This window comes from Malania oleifera, chromosome 10 (genome assembly GCF_029873635.1).
Source record: "Malania oleifera isolate guangnan ecotype guangnan chromosome 10, ASM2987363v1, whole genome shotgun sequence".
In the NCBI taxonomy this organism is placed as follows: Eukaryota; Viridiplantae; Streptophyta; class Magnoliopsida; order Santalales; family Ximeniaceae; genus Malania; species Malania oleifera.
In genome coordinates, this window is record NC_080426.1 from 33,227,450 (window position 1) to 33,248,080 (window position 20,631).

The window sequence follows — 20,631 nt, forward strand, 5'->3', positions numbered from 1 at the left end:
ACTCCTATTTTTAGCTTAGGACAAAACTGTTTTTAAAAATTAAACTTACACTAGTATATATATGATGGTAACCCATCCCAAGCACACAAGACAAGAGGTCACGGGAAAGCATAATGCCTTGAACAAGCTTGGCACATGACTCGTCACTTGGCATATGTTGCATGTGCTCAAACCACCACAACCATCCTTTCCTTGTCTTATCTTTACTTACGAATGAATGTGTTCATTTCAAAATTTATCTCTTAGAGTTATACTACTCATCCACCTTCACATTCCCATTTCTGCAACTTTTATTTTTGAATTTATTGTTTCTTAGTACCCAAGCATATTGATCCATATAGCATAGCTTGCTGATTTCCATCCCATAAAACATGCTTGAAACACTTCTCCATTTTACCTAGTGTGCTTCAACTCTACGCTTTACATCTTAAATTTTTCCTTCAACTCACAAAATAGATCTAAGGTATTGAAATCCATATGTGCAATTAATTTATTGAAAATCAAGCTTAATATTTTCTCCAATATTCCTCCTAACATGACTAATTACACTTCATATATTCAGTCTCATTTTTACTAATCTTAAAACCGCTAGATTCTAAATTTTGTCCATAATTCTAACTTAGATTTTAGTCCACCTTTACTTTGATTCAAATTCCTCTTCTTTTTCTTTCTTTTACTTCTACTTCAAATGGTTTCTTTTCTTTCATTTTCCTTTATTCTGTTCTCTCATTTTGGTTTTGTTTTCTCACCAACCAAACAGATCCCCTCTCTGAACTTCCTTTCTTTCTTTTCTTTTCCTTTTTCTTTTCCTCCCAAAGACCCAAACAAATCCAAGGCTTCTTGTTTCTTCAATCCTAAAATCATGAGGAAGCAATAAAGATTTTATGGATTGAAGAATTCTGGCAACCCCTCGTTGCTTTTATATTCTTCAACTGATTTTCAATAGCAGCATCAAATTTCTTGCAGCAAAGGGTACTTACTGTAATATTTTTTCAAGTGGTTGCTATTTTCTTTTTAGCTTCAATCACTGGTGAGATCTTCTCCTCTCTTGTTATTTTTTTTTCTTACTACTATTATTAATAATTTTTCCAATAGTGGGTTAGGAGTGGAGGTTTTGTGTTTATGATTTGTAGGATTAGTATATGCATTTTGTGTTTTTCCTTTGCAAGTTTTGGAATATAGAGCATTTTTCAAAAAGTACTATTGCATGTTTTTTTTTTAATTGCAGTCTAGCTTGGATTCATACCTAAAATTGTATGCTCAATTTTTTTTTTAATGCATTCGTATTGTGTTTGTGGTTTCTACTAGTTGTAGGTTGTGAATTCAAAAATTGTCTATGTGAAAGAAAAAAATGTAAGCGTGTACTTTGCCTGTGTAGCACAAACTCTTTATACACACACTCAGTACCAAGCTCAGATAAGGGAGTAGGGTTGTGTTAGGTACCTGATAGCCAGCGTAAAACTTTGCCAGATCTTATTATCATGAATTCTTACCAAGTTCACCTAGGGTAAAAGAATAGACTAGGTCAGTATAAAAGGAAGGCAGTTAATAAGTTAGCACAAGAAACTAAGATTAGATTAGCAATGTGAAATATAAAGACCCTTACAGGAAAAAGTATGGAAAAATAGTGGAAATAATGTTTAGACGGAAAATTAACTAAGTTTGCCTTCAAGAGACGAAATGGGTAGGAGAGAAAGCTACAAAAATTGAAAAACCAGGAATGAAACTTTGGTGCACTAGTAAAGAGAAACATAAAAATGGGGTGGGTATATGATCACTAAAATTAGGATAGCTTTAGGCATGGAGAGAGTGAACGTTATTAGTATGTATGCTCCCTAAATAGGCTTAGCAAAATATTTTAAACGACAATTTTGGAAAGATATGGACAATATTTTACAAAGGATACCAATGTAAATAAAGACATTCATAGGAGCTAATTTGAATGGTCACATTGGAAAAGATAATATAGGATATGAGAGGACATGGATATGGAGATGAAAAAGGTCAGTGATACAATCTTCGATTTTGCCATATCTTACGATTTGGTTATATTGAATAAGGACTCAAAGCAGACCCTTTCCTAGGTATACACCTATTGTGATTAGGAATTCCCTAGAGTCTCCACCTATAGTCCTAAGACTAGCCATTATCATATATATATCTTAATGACATCTATATACCTACTACATGCTTCCCTTTTTTTTTTTTCATTTAAATTCTAGAACCCTCAACTGACCACAGAACTTCCCTAAATACCGCATCATAGGCTTTTGCTAGGTCAATGAAAACCATGTGCCCTCTTTTTTTCCCCTAAACTTTTCGATTAATCTTCTTAACAAACGTATAGATTTTGTGGTTGATCTCATTAGTTTGGTCTCCCAAGTATAAAACCAAACTGATTCACAAATAGAATTTGCCCCTCTTCTTGTCTTCTTTGAGCATTATATGACAATTAACTCTGCTTATTGGATATATATATAGAATAGCCATCTATGACAAAAACTGGAAAACCGATCTGAAACCAATCCAAACCATATAAAATTTGCTTGCTACATTTTTGTACAGTTTCTGGCTGGGTTTCGTTCAGTAAATGGGGAACTGAGTTAAATCAGTTTGGATCAGTTAACAAACTGAGCTGAGTTGAGACCTGGGCACATTCAACAAACCAATTGTTTTGCAGATCTAAAACCACAACAATCAGATAATTCTTCATAAATAAAGGTCTTTATTATCATTCTAAAACAAGCAAATGAATAAGTTTGTGGTGTTTACTTAACCTGTCAGCAATTGCCAAGACAATCCCTGCATCAGTTTCAGGAAGTACATCACCAGAATATCTTGGAAGTGTGATCTCGAACAAGGCCTCAGCAATCTGGTCAATGTAGAGCATAAATAAAATAACTAAGGTACACCTAATATAGAAGTCATTATTCATATTTTTTCTTTTATAACAAAAGAAGATGAATTCACTAGAATAGGAAGAATGTACAAAAAGCAGAATAAGAAATCCTACTAAACAAAAAGAAAAATACAATAAGGAAAGAAACAGAAAAGAGAAAACAAAAATCAAACTAACAAAGCTAGCTAATTCCTTAGGGTGTTAGAAAACCTCACTCCTTTGAAGCAACCAGCACACCAAAATGATGCTAAATATTGGATCTTATCCCATACCAATAAGGTATTCAACTTTTTCCCAGTAAATATACATGCTTTTTGTTCCAGCCATAATCCCCACAGCCCTGTGAAAACCGCACATCTCCACAAAGCATCTGCATCCTTGCTTCTACCAAAGCAGAAAAAGAAATGACCAACAAACCCTCAATCAATTCTGGAAAAACCCAATTTTCTCCCAATAGACCAAAGAGCTTATTCCACAACTTCCAAGCAAAGGCACAGTGCAAAAACAGGTGAGAAGCTGTTTCTGAACTGTCAAAACATAATAAGCATGCATCAGGAGAAAGTGCTTTCAAAGGACTCCTACTCTCCATATTTCAATGAACAAATGCCAGGACACTTACAGCACTCTCCTCCAAGAAAAAAGGAGATGGTTGAGATGCTAACATTGGCATTAGACTCACCCACCAGAGTCCTTGGAGATTCATTTCACAGGACTCTTCCCTGTTCTTCCCGTTAATAAAAAATAAAGTTGGTGATGGCTCTCAATGTTTAGTTTTGGGAGGATTTATGGTGGGGGAAGCTTCCTTTTCTTCATATCAGTTGCCTTTCTTTGCTGCCAAACTCACCCATCTCTTCTTTTTTATGGATTGAGAGGGACTCTTACCTCTTGGAAATTTAATTTTTGTAGAAATCTCAATGATTGGAAGTGCTCAATTTTCTAAATAAAACTATCCTTGTTTCAGTGCACCGTTTTTTTTTTTTTTTGGGGTGTGGGGGGGTGGGGAGGGGAAGGGTTGTTTTTGGACAAGAAACAAGACCTTGGGAAGATCCATGTTGGAGAATAATTAAGAAGATCTAGGTTAATGGATTGTTGGGTTTAGTCAATAGTTTATTATGTGTTTAGTGTAATTAGTATAGCATTATGTGTATTTGGGGTTTTTTTTGTCGTATTTATGTATTCTAGGGCTATGTTTGTAATATAATGAAGTTTTAGGGGTTTATGTGTAGTTTCATCTGACAAGGCTTTCTTATAAATTATATGCAACCATGTTGTAGGCAGTAGTTGAATTTGAATCGAAGTAAATGTGAGTTTTCCCCTTTATCTCCTCTCCCCTCTCTTCCCCTTCTTCTCTTCAATTTCTTCATCTTTCTCCCATTGCTGCAGATCTTTGATGTTGCCTCTGCATCATTTGGTATCAGAGCCCAATATCGATATCCATTCTTCCATTTCAGGTGCTCAATTTTCTCCTCTCTGATGTTTTGCAACACCATATACAAAAAGCACCATCAACCATCATCTCTGTTCTGAAATTTTAGTCAAAAAAAAAAAACAGGTCTGAACCATTTGAAAAAATTCCAGTTATGTCCCCAATACTTCAAAGACCCCATTCCTAGAATATTCTAACAAGACCTCCCACACCATCTGTTAAAGCTTGATATACATAGTTGGCCCAAAATCTAACAGCTTAAACTTTTAGGTAAAGTGATAATCTAGCATGGTCTTAGAGCTGGTTACCAGGAGGTCCTGGGTTCTAATCTTGTTGCCCGTGTTTATTGTGTGGTATTTAAAAAATAACATTATCGTGTCTTCATCTCTCCACATGCTGTCGGGCTGCATGTGCCCCGGGGGGGGGGGGGGGGTGTTAAAGCTTGATATACATTGTTGGCCCACAACCTAAGAGCTTACGCTTTAGGTAAAGTGGTAATCTAACACCATCAAAACTAGAACCCTCAAAACCCCTTCCCTATAATTTTGTCTCCGTCCGACCACCTGAAATGCCTCCATGTGCTGGCCACCTTTTAAAATATTAACTTCTGGCTCTTTTCTCATCACACCACCACCACCAATGCAATTCCTATCTGCTTATCTCCCTTCGCTCCAAACTTCATTGCCAGAAGTCACCGCCCGCGACTCATGTTCCTTAAGCACCGGCAATGCGCACGAGAAAAATTCCAATATACCGTGTAATTGCCAGAATTGTGAGAAATTGGCTTCACACATGATAATTTGGTGTTTTCTCCTGATATTTTGATTTTCTGTGTGAGATTTGGTTCCAGACAAAATATTTTGTGGTCAAGTGTTATCCTTTGAGAGGAAAGGCTCTAAATTGGACTATCAGGTTGCCATCAGCATTGATTTGTTACTGCCAGCAATAAAAGTCAAGTCGCATTGTTGCATTTGTGTGTTTTCTATGTGGATTTGTTTAATTTCTGCATGCACTCAAGACTATTTGTGAATTGAAGATGGTTCTCGAGAAATTTGGAGTCAAGCTTGCTTGCAAATTGTGTAAAGAGGTTTTGGTGATATATACAATTGCAGACTTGCAGTATATATATATGTATAAATCCAGCAATATGAGACAATTATTGTACAAAAGGATGCCATTTATCATATATTGAGCACAATTTCAAGCTTTTCCAACACTTTCTCAAGTGTGGAGGAAATGTTTGCAAAATCATCATTGAAGGACGATGCCCTATGAATATGGTTTTTACAAATGGAGTCACTCGTATACAACTTCATCCAAAACCTCATCCAGAGCCTAATGAGATGCCATAGATTGATAACACTACCTTACATGTTTATGAATGATGTTTGGCTCCTAACCAAATGGGTGCTTATTTTGATAATGTTTGACCATGTACTCCTTGGTTGGATGATTTGGGTGTGACTCAAGGATATAAGAGAACATATGTCTTCCACTATAATGTTAAGAAGACCATCTTGAAGCCCACACTACCAACCAACAAGAAAAATAATCAGTTGCAATTACTCAACTTGAAGACACTATGAGCATGGAAATGCATGTGTTTGAAGACATTCAAAGTCCCTCAAACATTTCTATTGTTCAGTTCACTGTTTTAAAAGGCTCAATTGAGGCCCGCCTCAAGGCAAGGCATGCTTAAAAAGCCTTGAGGCTCAATCTAAAATACCAAATTCCAAAAAGGCTAACGTATTACATGCTGAGGCTTACACATTTTTGCAAAAAAAACATTCCTTTTGTGCCTTTTTAGTTGACGCTTATGCATTTTGGGTGTGTGATTCTCAAGTTAGAATTGGCTAGAAAATTTTAACTACATGTTTGTACAAAAGGAATGTCATAATATGAGTTTATTTCTAAAACTCTTGAACCTCAACCTTTCCAAAATAACTAGACTTGTATATTAAGTTTTGAAATTAGTTTGAACTTTGTAATGGTATAGCTATCTCTTGTCATGATTTATGTCATGTATTCAAGTCACCAATTTTTGAATGGCCAACAAGTATTTTGCGTAGTACATCTATTTTTTTTTTTTACATTATATTTGTCATTTTATTTATTTTTACTTTATTTTAAATATATTTAATTTATTTAACAAATTGTTATCTTAAAAATTAAATTCTCAAAAGGCTTACGCCACAATGCCTTAAGGCTTACACCTTAAGGGTTAGAACGCATCGCCTTACACCTATGCCTTTTAAAACATTGGTTCAGTTTGTCATCCCCAGTATGTTAATTGATGCCAATAGAGTGTGGTTTCTTGTATCACTCAAGTGCTGGCTTTTGAAGAGTCCAAGTTTGTTTCTTACTTTTGATCCACAAGTATCTCAAAATTTGAGGCTGAATTTTTTCTAACTGGGGGAGATTTAATGTAGGACAAGAAGCAAGACCTTGGGAAGATCCATGTTGGAAAATAATTAAGAAAATCTGGGTTACGGGATTGTTGGGTTTAGTTATTAGTTTATTTTGTGTTTGGTTTCATTATTATAGTATTATGTGTATTTGGGGCCTTGTTTGTAGTATTTTTGTATTCTAGGGGCATGTTTATAATGTAATGTAGCTTTAGGGGTTTATGTGTAATTTCATACGAAGAGGCTTTCTTATAAATTGTGTGTGAAAGCCATGTTGTAGGCAGTTGTTGAAATTGAATTGAAGTGAAAGTAAGTTTCCCCCTTTATTTCCTATCTCCTTTCTTCCCCTTCTTTCTTCTCTTCAATTTCTTCATTTTCTCCCATGGTTGCAGATCCTTGATGCTTCCACAGCATCAGTGAGGATTCTGGATGTTCTGGTATATCTGCCAGTAAATTCTTACCATTTGATTCATTCCTCCTTATACTTTCCTCTTGCAAATCATATTTGGCAAGGGAAGCTTCCTTCCAATGCCAAGGCTTTATCCCCAATGGTGGTGGTGTCTGTTTTGATAGTGCTGAGACATTTTTTTTATTGCTCAGTAGCCTGGAGTTTGTGGAATAGACTATTTGGTTTCCCTTATGGGAGCTGGGTTTTCCTGGATTCACTAGATGGCTTCTTTATCACTTCTTGTACAAGGCTTTGAAGAAAGTAAGGGCATACTGTCATTTTTGCTCTCTTTTTTAAAATCTTTGGGTATTTGGTTGGAAACAAATGCCCGCGTCTTCAATGGAGGACCAGATGCTTTTACCTATGCTTTGGATAAAATTGGGTTTTCGTGTCTCTCTTTGGGCTTTTTCATCTGGCCACTGAACAGGGAATAAATTTTTTGATTTTCAAGGAGATTCAATGGCTTCACTGATATGAAGTTTTTCTGTTTTCTTTATTATTTCGTCTCGTTGTTGTATTTCAAGCCTTCCCAAGGTACATCTCTTCTCCCTTAATGATATTACTTTTTTTTAAATTAAAGAAAAAAAAAAAGGAAGCAAAATGAACAGTGCAGACCACCAAAATGCTAAACAAAAAGTGCCTACTTTAAAATATTTTAAAGCCTGACTAAATCCAACAACAAATGCATAAATAAAAGAATTTAGACCTCCTCTGAGTAGCCATCCTTGAGAGCGTAATGGCGTGCCATTATTCCTGATAGGGAAGTAAATTCAGTGACCACAGCTGTAGCAAGATCTGACATAGCCAGTGATGCAGCATCCTGGACAATTTGGAGCTTATCTTCATTAGTTCCTATGTCCAAGCTTAGTTGTGTAACCATATTCCGGATGCGCAGCATCTTGTCCAGCATTGTTCCCAGTTTCTCCTGTTTTATTTAGATTAAGAATACAATAGCCATCAGACATCAAGTGATATCTAATGATTACAATTACATCATTTACCTCAAAAACTTTGAACTGTACTGAAACTTTCAAAAGATAATAACTTAAATTTTAGAATTTCGTGCAAGGAACTATAATCATGCAAATATCTATTTCCCTACACAAACAAATAATACAAAATATATATTATATTTACAATTGATTATTCATGCTTCAAACAATTGGATATTTTCAAATGATTTTAATTCATTAATTTCTACCAACTATACCCTCTGTGTTTTCCCCGAGAATACAAGAGAAGTGGAAAAGACAATAAACACATCCAAAACTAAGACTCCCAAAACTTACCCTAAAAGTTAATATTGGATCATATACATGATGCATGTAGCATGATGAAATGCTTACGTGAAAAAGAATTCCTTTCAGTTGATTTCGAAATTCCGAAAACTTTTTACTTGTGTCCATCTCATAGAAAAACTTTGCGTCTTCATAGCGAGCTCTGCAGTGAGAAATGATTTATTTGAGCACAGTAGAAGTTCAATGAAAGAATATCAATATCAAAGATGACATCACAGAGAAAGTATGAGCAATAGCCAGTTGGATCAAACTGAAGGAGAAAAAAAGAAGTGGAATTAAACAGCTGCAGAATACATGTATAACCTCACTTCTAAATTATCCATTAAAAACACCTCCAAACAAATTTTAAAGCTGGTTTCAGATTAGGATACTACTTAATAAGGACTGCAAGATTGTCCATTAAATGCAACTAAAAACAAAATTTGAAGATTAAGGTCTATGCCAAACCTTAGGACTGCTTCATTTCCTTTCCTTACCACCATTTCATTGATCGTTCCATTTGCAACCTAAACAAAAACCAGAGTGTTGACAGATGACTTGGGAATTGTTTGGCCAAACCACATTAAGAACCATAACAAATTATTAGCAAGCATGTCTCACAGCAATGAAATATGGCAATAGCCTTCCATTATCATCAGTCAAGGCAAAATACTTCTGGTGCTTCTGCATAACCTGCATGATTTATGAACAGAATTTATAAAATGAGGAAAAATTTGATTACATGATCAGTTTATTATAGGATTCATTGATGATATTCTGATATATCTGTTGATACTACTGAAATTGAGACAATATTAGGATGGGAAATCCCTAGAAAAGTGGACAAAATTCACAGTTTCTCAGGTTTAACATGATATAATTCCAGGTCGGAGCAAAACTTTCCAAAACTAGCCATGTCATTAACTGAGTTAACAAGGCAAAAAAATCGTGTGCGGTGAAGAATGTGATTGGTTCAACAATAGCTCCAATACTAGATCTTCCTAATCATGAGGATCTTTATGTGGTGTATACATATATGCTTCTTTAAATGGGTTAGGATTTGTGCTGATGCAAATGGAAAAGGTGATTGCGTGTGGGTCACGATAATTAAAGGCTCTTGAACACAATTATTTAACCCATAAATTGGAATTAGCCGCTGTGTTGTTTGCTGCTGCTGGGTTTGTTCTAAACCTATAGTATTTGTTCTTGTATGGAAACTAATTTAAAGTGTACTCATATCATAAAGGTTAAATATCTCTTTACTCAAGAGGAATTGAATTTAAGGCAAAGGCAGTAAGTAGAGTATTTGAAAGATTATGACTTTGAACTCCATTATCATCCATGTGAGACAAACATCATGGCAGATGCACTAAACAGGACACCCAGACATACATTTGCAAATTTGAAAGTTTGAAGCTAGGGTTAGAGCTTGATATACATTGTTGGCCCATGACATAACAACTTAAGCTTTTGGGTGAAGTGGTAACCTAACATGGTATTAGAGCTATGATTGCCAAGAGGTCCTGGGTTCTAGTCTTATTGCCTGCATTTACCATGTGGTGTTTAAAAATTATGGTATTCCTTGTAATGGATGTAATTTACCATTTGTTTATCCCTCCACGTGTGACTGGGCTGCATGTTTGGGGGCTTTAACATATACATTGCTGGTCCACAACCTAACAATTTAAGCTTTTAGGTGAAATGGTAATCTAAAAGGTAGAAAATGTTAGAAACTACAAATTCTTTAACCTTGCTGACAACTCTTCAATGAGACAAGGCTGTATCCATAACTTAGGAGTGTTTAACAAACTCCTCCCACAAATTTTCAAATTTTACAAGAAATCCTTTGAAGAAGTGAGAAGAAGGGAAGAAAAGAAAAAGAAGGGAAAAGAAAGGCAGAGAGAGAGAGAGAGAGGGAGGAAGAGAGATCAAAAAGTAATAACAGAGTGTAAGACCCTCTAATGCAACCTTTAAGCTCTGGATTTATTTTACAAGAGAGAATTCAAAAGATAAGACTGAACTGGAGTTAGACTTGTTAGGTTAACATTATAGTGAGCATGCAAAACTTTGATATGTTATGTGGGTTGAGGGATCTTCCTTTAGCTAATGCTTTATTTTCTTGGTTAGTATGGGGAGGACATTTGTTGCTAGTCTCGCAATAGGTTATGACAAGTTCTTGTTTTGCAGTGAGTGGGATGAGTTCTCTAATCAATCTTAGATGGCTCTGAGTAGAAAAGTGCGGGACCATTTCCCTATTTTGTTGGAGCCTGGCAAAGTTAAGTGAGGCCCCTCTCTGTTTAAGTCCAAAAATATGTGATTTGGTTATAAGTCTTTTCAAACTCTGGTTAAAAGCACTTGGACTGAGGATGTTGTGAAGAGTTGGGAAGGTTTTAGGCTTATGAAGAAACTCAAGCATCTTAAAGAAGTGTTAGAAAGTAGAATATTGAAGTTTTTGTGGATGTTTGGGTAAAGAATAGCATTCTTCATGAGCTTGATATGTTGGATAGGAAGGAAGAAGAAGAGGGTCTTGTCAAGCATGGTAAGTCTAAGAGGATGTCGTTGAAAAGTGAGCTTAAGGAGGTGATCTTTAAGGAAATAAGGAGTTGCAGACAAAAACATACATTTAAATGGGTTAGGGAGGGTGATTGTAATTCTAAATTATTCTTAATTCTTCCATAGGTTGGCCAATGGCAAGAGAGAAGTTATGGGGTGGAGGGGGTTGAGATTACTTCTAAATCTTGTGTTAGTGAATGGGATGACAAATTCTTTTATTGCTAATTTGTTTGCAAATGAGGATGTAGTAGGCCTACATTTAGAGTGGAGTCCCCTTTCTAGAAATTAAGAAACATGGTTGGAGAGGCCTTTTGAGGAGAGTGAGGTGAACACATTTGCCCTTGGCATGGATAAGGAGGATTCAGCGTGGGGTCTGAATGGGTTTGCTGTGACATTCTTTCAAGATTCTTGGGAAGTGATTTGAGCAGACTCAATGAAGATTTTTAATGAGTTCTATTTTAATGGGATTTTGGTGTAGAAGTATAAACTTTGCTTTCATCACTTTGGTACTTAAGAAGGACGGATGTATCAAAGTTGCATTGTTTTTTTTTGGCCTATTATAGCTAAGGTTCTAGCACATAGGTTGAGTTCAATGATAGTGACACTACTTCTGTGGCTCAAAGTGCTTTTGGGGGAGGTTAACAAATTGGGGAAGCTATTTTGGTAGCTCATGTAGTTAAGGATGTTGGAGGAAAGAGAGATGAGGCTGTGTTTGAAATGGCTTTTGAAAAGGATTATGGTCAAGTTAGTTGGAATTTCCTACAAGAACATCCATAAGGAAGGGGTTTGGATAGAGGTCGTAGTGTTGGATGAGCGTGTTTCTCTAATTCCTTAAGTCGTGGTTTAGGGCTTCAAGATGGGTAGGCAACGGGATCCACTTTCTCCTTTTTGTTTGGTCTTGTGGTGGATTTCTTGAGTAGGTTAGTTCATAGGATTGTAGATAGAGGGTAGATAGAGGGCCGGCTAGTGAGAGGGATTGGGATGGGGAGAAACCGGGGTTGTGGTGTCTCGTCTCTTGCAGACAACAGTATCTTTTTCCTAGAAGATCAAAAGGAGTCTCTTGTACATGTGCTATAGCTATTTTACTATTTCTTGAGAGGGCTTTTTGTTTAAAAGTTAATTTGGGTAAGAGTAGGTTAGCCTGTATTAATTTGAGTGATTCAAGACCTGGGATATCTTTATTAGCTGGTTGTGGCATTTTAGATTGACTTCTAACTTATCTAGGAGTTCCTTTGGGTAGTAAACCTAGTTGGGATCCTACAGCGAAGAAGATGTCTTAAGAGGTTAGATAATTGGAAATCTGCTCTATCGAGGTGGGAGGAGCACCCCTATTTAGGTTTGTCTTTCTAGCATCCCTTTATGTTTCTTGTCTGTTTTTAAAATTCTTGTGGGGTCGCAAGAAATATTACGAGACTCATAAAAGCCTTTGTGTCTGGGAAGGGGAAGAAAAGGGATTGCTTATAGGTTGAAAAGGGAATGGGGTTTGGGCCTTGGGAAGTTGGTGTCTACACACATTGCTCTAGTAGGTAAATGGCTTTGGTGATTTCTTTTAGAGGAATTCCCTTTTGCATAAAGTTATTTACAAGCAAACTTGGCATATAGGGCAATGGGCGGGATGCAAAATACCTTATAAGATGATTTTTTTTTAAAATATAAATGAAGAGAATTTATTGAAAAGGCATCACGGGGACGCCGGCATGAGTAACAAAAAATCAACCACCCTCAAGGGCATCACAAAGATCAAAGATTACATTAAAATGAAACACAATGTTTCCACTATGCCAGCTAGTAACTGCCTAACCTCTACTTTTTGCTTGTCCGAAGCGCTGAGGTTGAATTATTAAACATTCTCTTGTTTCACTCTTTCCAAACGAACTTGAAAATTGCAAGGGGAATGAGAGACAAACAGAGTGATGACCCGCTGTTGTCTGATCAAATTCAGAGCCAAATTCGACAGATTCCTAGTTCAAGGGCAATGGAGGAGGCTATGCTCAACTGATTCAGCATCTGCCATACAAAGGGTATCTATTGACGATGGATAGCCCCCTGAGTTGCCTCCCAAGCAAGGACAGCAACTTTTGTGGGGGCAGCCTTCCAAATTTGAGTACAAGTAAAACTAACTGTTAGACTCAAAAGGACAGAGTTTCCTGTACAAGGATAGAAGGCTGAAGGCTTTTATTTGGCAGAAAATTTATTTGGAAAGCTAAAGTCCCATCTAAGGTAAATGCCATTATTTGGTTGGTTATTTGTAATAGAGTTAACATCAACATTCTATTGCAGGGTGGGAAGCCATTGAAGACTTTTATCTCCAAAGGTTTGTTTCTTGTGTTTAGAAAGCCTAGAATCTGCTTTGCGCCAATTTTTGCACCGCTCTTTCTCATGGGGGAATAATTACATCTCTTTATAAGATTTGGGAAAAATGGAGATGGTTAGGTTTTGTAGACTTGTGGGATCTTTGCAATATTATAGGGAATTTAGCTAGAAAGGAATGCTCGAATTTTTTAGGGAAGAAGAATTCTAGTTCTTTGTATAGGGAAATTTTTATGGGCTTCTGCAGCAGGCTATTTTAAAGGGATACCATTTTCAGATCTTCAGCAAGATTGGAAGGAAGTTTCATTTTGATTATTTTCCAGTTTTCTTTTTTTATTTTTTTTTTCTGGTTACTTTTCTCTTTATTGAAATGTCTCTTCTTTTAATATAAAAAAATTGAGTGGATGATGCTGCGCTTTGCAATTCCTTTCCTTGTTTGTATAGGCTGTCCTCGTTGCATAATGGAATTTTTTCTTCCTTTTGTATTCCACAGGGGATGAATTTTCTGGGTACTTTCATTTTCACAGATCCATTAATGATAGGGAGGTGTCAGAGCCTTCTTCTTTGTTGTTTTTATTGGAAGGTAGCCGTCCTTCCATGAGAACGGACTATCGGTCATACATTCTTCATTCTTTGAGGAGGAGTACTCTTGCAGGCTCTCTTTTTTTCTTTTTTCTTTTTTCTTTTTTTGAGATTTTGATCCAAGAAAATCTGTTTTTCCACTTCATTGTTCCTTTTCTTGAAGGGTTTGGAAATATTACTTGGAGTATTTGGAGACAGTTGGGTCTGTCTGGAGTCCGTGCAGGATTTGTTAGCTATTTCTTTCCAAGGTTTTGGAAGGAAGAGCCATGGTTCCACACCATGGAGTTGCAGATTTTTTCTGTCTTGTGGGGTATTTGGTTGGAGAGGAATGCTCATATTTTCCTCGGAAAGAATATGTCTTGCTTATGCTGTGTGATAAAATTCAGAATATGGATTCATTGTGGGCATTCGCAGTTGGCGTTTTAAAAGGTTGTCTTTAAAACACCCTCCATCCCTCCCTCAACAATTCGCAGCTGGTGTTTTAAAGAGTCATATTTAAAACACCCTCCCACCCTCCCTCTAGCAAACTATTCCTCTCTCCCCTTCATGTGTTTTTTCCATGGAAGTTCTACTGGTGGTCGATGCTGAAATTATCAATCCAGATTGAAGGTAAATCTTTTGATCTGCAATTAGATAAGGTTGGAGGGATCATGTCCTTGCTTGGGGTCAAGAACAATGTCTCTCGTAACAGGTGGATTAGGTTTTCCAGCAAGGTTGTGTCTTGGTTCGCTGATGGCATATGCCACATATCTACTTTCAATCATATGCAAAGGGGGTTTCGATCTGTTCGATTGGGTATCACGAAGCTCTGGACGCTGATTAAATAGACAAAGGTGAGAAAGTATTTAGAGTTAGGTTTGGGAATTTTCAATTTTAATTCCTCAGGGACAAAAAGGTGATGGGTGGCGAAGCTTCACAAGTGTTTTATGTGAGAAAGCAAAGGATTTGCATTAAGAAACTGGCAGTGTAAGCGCAGATTACTCTACATGACACAGATCATGGAGTCAGGTGGTGCTGGAAGGCAAAAATCGTGAAGGTGATGACTGTGATAGTCAAGTCCATTCTGTAAAGCAGGGTCTGAAGGTTGGGAAAAAAGAGCTGTGTCGTCAGTGTGGACACGAGCTGCTAAATGAACCTAGGGTGATTGCAAATCAATCGGGCTTAATCAACAAGAGCAAGAAGGAAGCTCGGGCTTCAGATGGAGCAGAGAGGATCAAAGAGGTGGCTAGGGTTGTTTTTGAGAATGAGGCAGTGAAGAGAATTGGGTCGGGATGCATACTTCTGATTTTGGAGCTGGCTCAACTAATTGAAAACGGGAGTATTTCCCTTTTAACTAAATTGGGCCATTTATTTGAAAAGGTCCAATGTTAGGGAAATGTTGAGATGGGAGGCCCTCCTCAAAAGGGTTTCGGTGATAAACAGACCTATGATTCAGAATTTAAGGACCCTAGTACAGCTAGGTCTGTTCCAGATAATGGACAGGCCCAAAATATTGCTCCTACTTGGCTACTTCTCAGAAGGCGAGTACTGGAAATGAGAAAGATATACCTGCTGGCAATGGAATTTTTATTCAGCCTCCAGTTAATAGAAATATCATTCAGCCTTTTGTTACTAAGAATATGAATCGAGCTGATCAAGAGTCACAGGAAGCTCAGGATGCTAGAAAACCAGATTCGTTTCCAGATTGTGGTGATAAAATTGCGTCTAGCCCCAAAGTTGTATTATAAATTTATAAGGTGGTGTGAAAAACAGTAAAACAGAAGCAGTGTTGTTCTTCGAGTATTAGGTTTCGGGGTTTTCATGCCGTTGTTTTGAACCGCTTAGGTTCGGGGTTCGGAAAGCTAGGGCTTGAGTTCCGAGTCGTTTTGGACTCCGATTCACACGCATGTAAGGGGATTATGTTAATACAATGATTTATACAATATGAATCGATTGAAATGTTGAAATAACTTTTAGATATCGAGTTACGGCGGTTTTAGGGTTTCCGGGCCTCGATTCAGTAAACTGGCTTTATTTTCAAAACCAACCGGTCAAATTCAAATGTTATATTTTTAGAATATTGTGCTTGTCATTCCAAACCTTTTCATCGGTTGGAAATGTTGTTTTCGTTGTTTAAAACCCATTGGTGATATTAACTGTTTATATTTACTTTCGGGTTGTTTTCAAATGTGGAAAACTGTGTGGCAGGTGTTGATGTTGTGAAATGCTGGAATTGTTGTGAAAATGCAGGAAGTTTATTTGACGGCTACGGGCCGGATTTCACGTAATAATGTGTTTTGTGAAATGATTTCAAAAGAGTGTTTAAATTGCTTAAATTGCACGATATGCTATAGGAACCCTGGGGACTAATAGTGTAGGCACGGATCCGTTGCCAGTGAGGGCAGCATACTTTTGATCTATATGAACCCAGATTGTATATAGTCAATAGGGGCGGTCTTAGTGTGAGTTTGCCTCTTGATCATGTACCCAAGTTGTATTGAGACAGTAGGGGCGGTCAACCCCGATTGTGGGGATTTATACATGGTATAGAGTTTGAGGGCGTGTCCTATCCTGCATATCTATACATTTATGTAATTGTTGTTATATACTATGAAACTGTTCATATGATGAATATGGGCTACGTATTTTACAATTATGGAAACGATGATTATATATGTTTATATTTTTGTTAAACACATAAAGCATGCTGGCCACACACTATTATTAGCTTAATCGTCCCTTACTGGGAGGTGTCTCACCCTATCATACAAACTGTCTTTTCAGGTCCTTATCGAGGTTGAGATAAGCCAGGACTGGGGCAGGATAGCGATCCGTTTTTGAGTGAGCATCTCCACGAGCTTGTTTTGTAGGTTATGTTATAGGTTTTCAAAACTTGTAAAATGTTGTAAGACTCGAGGATGCGTCGAGTATCATATAGTATTGTATATGGATGTTGGAATAGCTGTATCTATCTATCAAGCAGTTAGAACTCTGGTAATAGTTTGATGGATGTTTATGTTTTCCGCTACATATATATCTGTTGAGAAGTATATTAGGTACACAGACGTCACTACAGTAACACCCGGGCCGTAAGTTGGGACCGGGGCGTTATAGCTGGAACGAAGAAGATACTCGAAGATTAGAGAGAAAATTTTGGTTAGTCTACGACAAAGTTACTAAGGTGAGATTCTAAAGTAGAGTTCATTTTTGTGGAAGTTCCTCAAATTGAGAAGAATGTCAAGAGGTTCGAACAAGAGTAGAAAAGGGAAGGAGAGGTAAAGAAATTGGGGGATTTTTCAAATTTAGAAGGTGATGATAATAGTGATTTGATTGTGGTGGGGGTTTGTTGTTGGATGAGATTTGAGAACAATATGGGTACGTTTCTGACTCCTGTGATGACATAGGGGATTTATCTTATGTTCATCCACCCACGTTGCAAGGTCTAAAGGGAGTTCCTATTTTTAATAATGATGGGTTGGGTAATAATCTCCAACATAGAGATAGAATTTTGCATTCGTATTACCATATTAATGCTGGATGTTTCAAATTTTAAAAAATATCTATTTAATAAATATTATGTAACAGTCATCAGTTTTTATTTTAATTAAATATACGTTAAATTTAATATATTAGTTTTTAACGTTTTTAGGATATTAACTACTAATTTAGCAGTTTTATATTTATGATGCTGAAAGTCATACTTTTAACGGTTTCATATTTATGATGCTGGAAGTTATACTACTTTAACGATTTCAAATAACTTTATTTTTTACTCTTTCCTAAGATTTATATTTGTTGGGTAACTAAAAGACCCTATCTCCTATAGCTCTAGTGTTTGTGAGTGCACACAAAACTGAGCCAACTAAGTAATCCTAGAGGTCGTGCACACAATGATTGTATGCACTGAGAAATGTTCTCCGTAGGCACACAATTGGCTTTAAGGATAGTGGTTCTTTCACGCCTTAACTTCTGATAAGTATTTGTGTTTTTTAAACATTAATTTTATTGGTGAACATCTTTCCTTCTATTATATTTTCCAACATTTTGCCCACACCAGTAGAGGAGATTCCAAAGGAGGAGTTAGAAGCTCATTTCTTATGGATAAAATGGATTTAAAGCTGAGTGAAATTGGAGGAAATGAAGTGCACATGGATGGTGGCAAAATTTGAAAGGTGAAGGCAAAGGGAATTAGCGAATTTGAAGAGTTCAATAAATTATGGTGGAAAGGGTTTAAAAAAGGGGTTTCTTGGTGAATTTCATTTAGTTCTATTTTTTGATCTTGTGTTTTTGTTGTTTCTTTTTTTCTTCTTTTGTTTTCTTTTTATATGGTGGATTCCTTGTCCCAACATGTTGTACCCATGGTTCGAAATCGCGGTCGCGGGTAACATCGCGTAACGGTGGCAGGTGTCGCGGGAGACGCGGGTGTTACGTAACGGGAAGCGGGCGTAACAGTCATGAATTTTTTTCACGCATGCACAACCATACCAAAATCGAAAAATAAGCATGAAATCCATTAATACATGATTTTTAATGAATTTTAAAGGTCTTCATTCAACCTACAAATGTTTTTTAATAGGCATTATGATTTTTATATTAATTTTAGTGCGCTGTTTACAAAAAAAAAAAAAACATTATTTTTAATAATTTACATTACTTTAAAATTTACAATTTAACAAAATAAATATGAAATTGTAAATCTTACAATTTAATTATTTAAATGGTAGTAGACTTGAACTTGAGTCACTTAAGAGTTGAGACTTGACTAATTGTGTACAAATTAGAATTTATTATAAATTGTAGATCTAATATTAAATTATTAATTGTCAAGGACCTCAAGGTATTTTAAAAAATAAATATGTAGAATGTTAGTTAATAATTTTTTACTAAATCTTAAGTTTCTAAGTTCTAAGTTCTAGGTTCTAACTCTCTAAGAGTCAAAGTAACTCTATAAATTTAATATTTTAAAAACTTTATACTAATTTTTTTATTTTAATTAATAAATTCTACTTATACAATCATTAATAAATTATAATTGTTAATTTGTATTCTAATTAAATAATAAATAAACTAAATTTATATACTAATTATATTTATAAACTGAAATTATATAACAAAATTTACAACTTATATACTAATTAGTAATTAAATAAACTGAAATTTATAATTTATATAAACTATAAATTGAAATTATAAAACAAACTAAATTTAAAACTGAAATTTACAATTTATATACTAATTAAATGAACTGAAATTTACAGTTTATATACTAATTATATAAACTGAAATTTAAAACAAACTGAAATTTACAATTTATATAAAGCAATAAAGCATAAATTGAAATAATAAAACAGAATAAATTATTAAGCAATAAAGCAAAAATTGAAATAATAAAACAACATACATATTACATACCCACTAGCCACCACCCACTACCCAGTTACCACTTACCCGATACCCACTCCCGGCTCCGACTCCCACAGAAGCTGCGAGCCTGCGACTGCGAGAGAGCTGCTGGCCTGCTGCAGCTGCAACCTGCAAGCCTCCAAATTTTGGAGGAATCGAAGGCTTCGAATGGAGGAATCGAAGGCTTGCTGATTTTTGGGTTCTTGGACGAAGGAGACGAATGACAGACTGAGGGAGACGAAGCTGTACGAAGCAAATTTTGGGGGTTTTAGGGATTTCGAAGCTTTAGATCAGTAGATCGAAGCTGTACGTATGAAGGAGACGAAGAATTGAAGAGTGATTCAGGTGAAGAGGGAACTGAACTCAGCTTGCGGACGACAGTTCGAAGGCTCGAAGCTGCATAACGGACGTTACGTTCCATAACGTTAGTGTAATGGCCGTTACGGGCCGTTACGTTTCCTTAACAGCCGTTACCCATGTGAATTTTTGGCTCGCCGCTAATGCGGCCCGAAACGATATCGGAGACCTGTTTTTCTGTTACGTAACAGCCGTTACGTGGAGACCTATTTTCCCGTTACGTAACGGCCGTTACGCTACGTAACGACCGTTATTTAATACCATGGTTGTACCTCCTCTTCTTTCTATCGAATATACTTTCTTTTGTTATCAAAAAAATAAAGGTAGTCGTTTTCTAATCTTCAGCATGATTGAATGGCATCATGGCAGTGCTGTTTTGATGTTTTCACTAGTTTTTGTTTTTGACTCTTTCTCTCCTCTTTTGAGTAGGTTTTCTTATGATCCTTGTTGTATTTTTCCTTCTTGAATAAATTTTTTTATTTTTATATAATAAAAAAAGCAATAAAAAAATTCTGAAATTACATAAATTCACAGCAAAATTCACAATGTTTTTCAAAAAATTAAATTCGTGGAGCATTTTTAACAATCAAAAAGTGTGAAACTCCCTTGTCAATAACAAGGATACAACAAGCACAGCACCATAGTCAAAAGTGGAAGAGCATCACCGCTATAAAGGGCAGAGCCAAAACCAGTGATCAAGTTTATACGCTTTATCCAAGAATCCTGATACATGCTTGATCTTGCAATGGACTACAGTAAGGAGTTTAATGATTATGTTCCTGCTTTACCATATTAGTATGTGCATGTGTTGGGATGGGACATGTCTTCCATGACAGCCAATGCATAAACAACAAGAACAAGCTAACCCTTAAGACCCACTAGGTGGGGTTGGCTACATGAATCCTTTACTGCCAATTTACATGATATTGGCCAATTTCCACTGGCAATTTGAGGGCTGTACTATCTCAATCCAAGCACATAGTAAATAAGAA

The 20,631-nt window shown here is 36.3% G+C and overlaps 1 protein-coding gene across 2 annotated transcripts in view; it reads right to left on the reverse strand.

The window, feature by feature from the left end:
• The window catches only part of LOC131166852 (glycine--tRNA ligase, chloroplastic/mitochondrial 2), a 167,093-nt gene that overhangs the window by 48,687 nt on the left and 97,775 nt on the right, over positions 1 to 20,631 (reverse strand). For both annotated transcript variants that reach the window (XM_058125452.1, XM_058125453.1), the window contains exons 24-28: positions 9,077 to 9,148; positions 8,924 to 8,982; positions 8,525 to 8,618; positions 7,885 to 8,103; positions 2,778 to 2,872 (exon numbers count right to left, since the gene is read on the reverse strand). In XM_058125452.1, the coding sequence (XP_057981435.1) occupies positions 2,778 to 2,872; positions 7,885 to 8,103; positions 8,525 to 8,618; positions 8,924 to 8,982; positions 9,077 to 9,148 (539 nt within the window). The remainder of the gene's footprint in view (positions 1 to 2,777; positions 2,873 to 7,884; positions 8,104 to 8,524; positions 8,619 to 8,923; positions 8,983 to 9,076; positions 9,149 to 20,631) is intronic.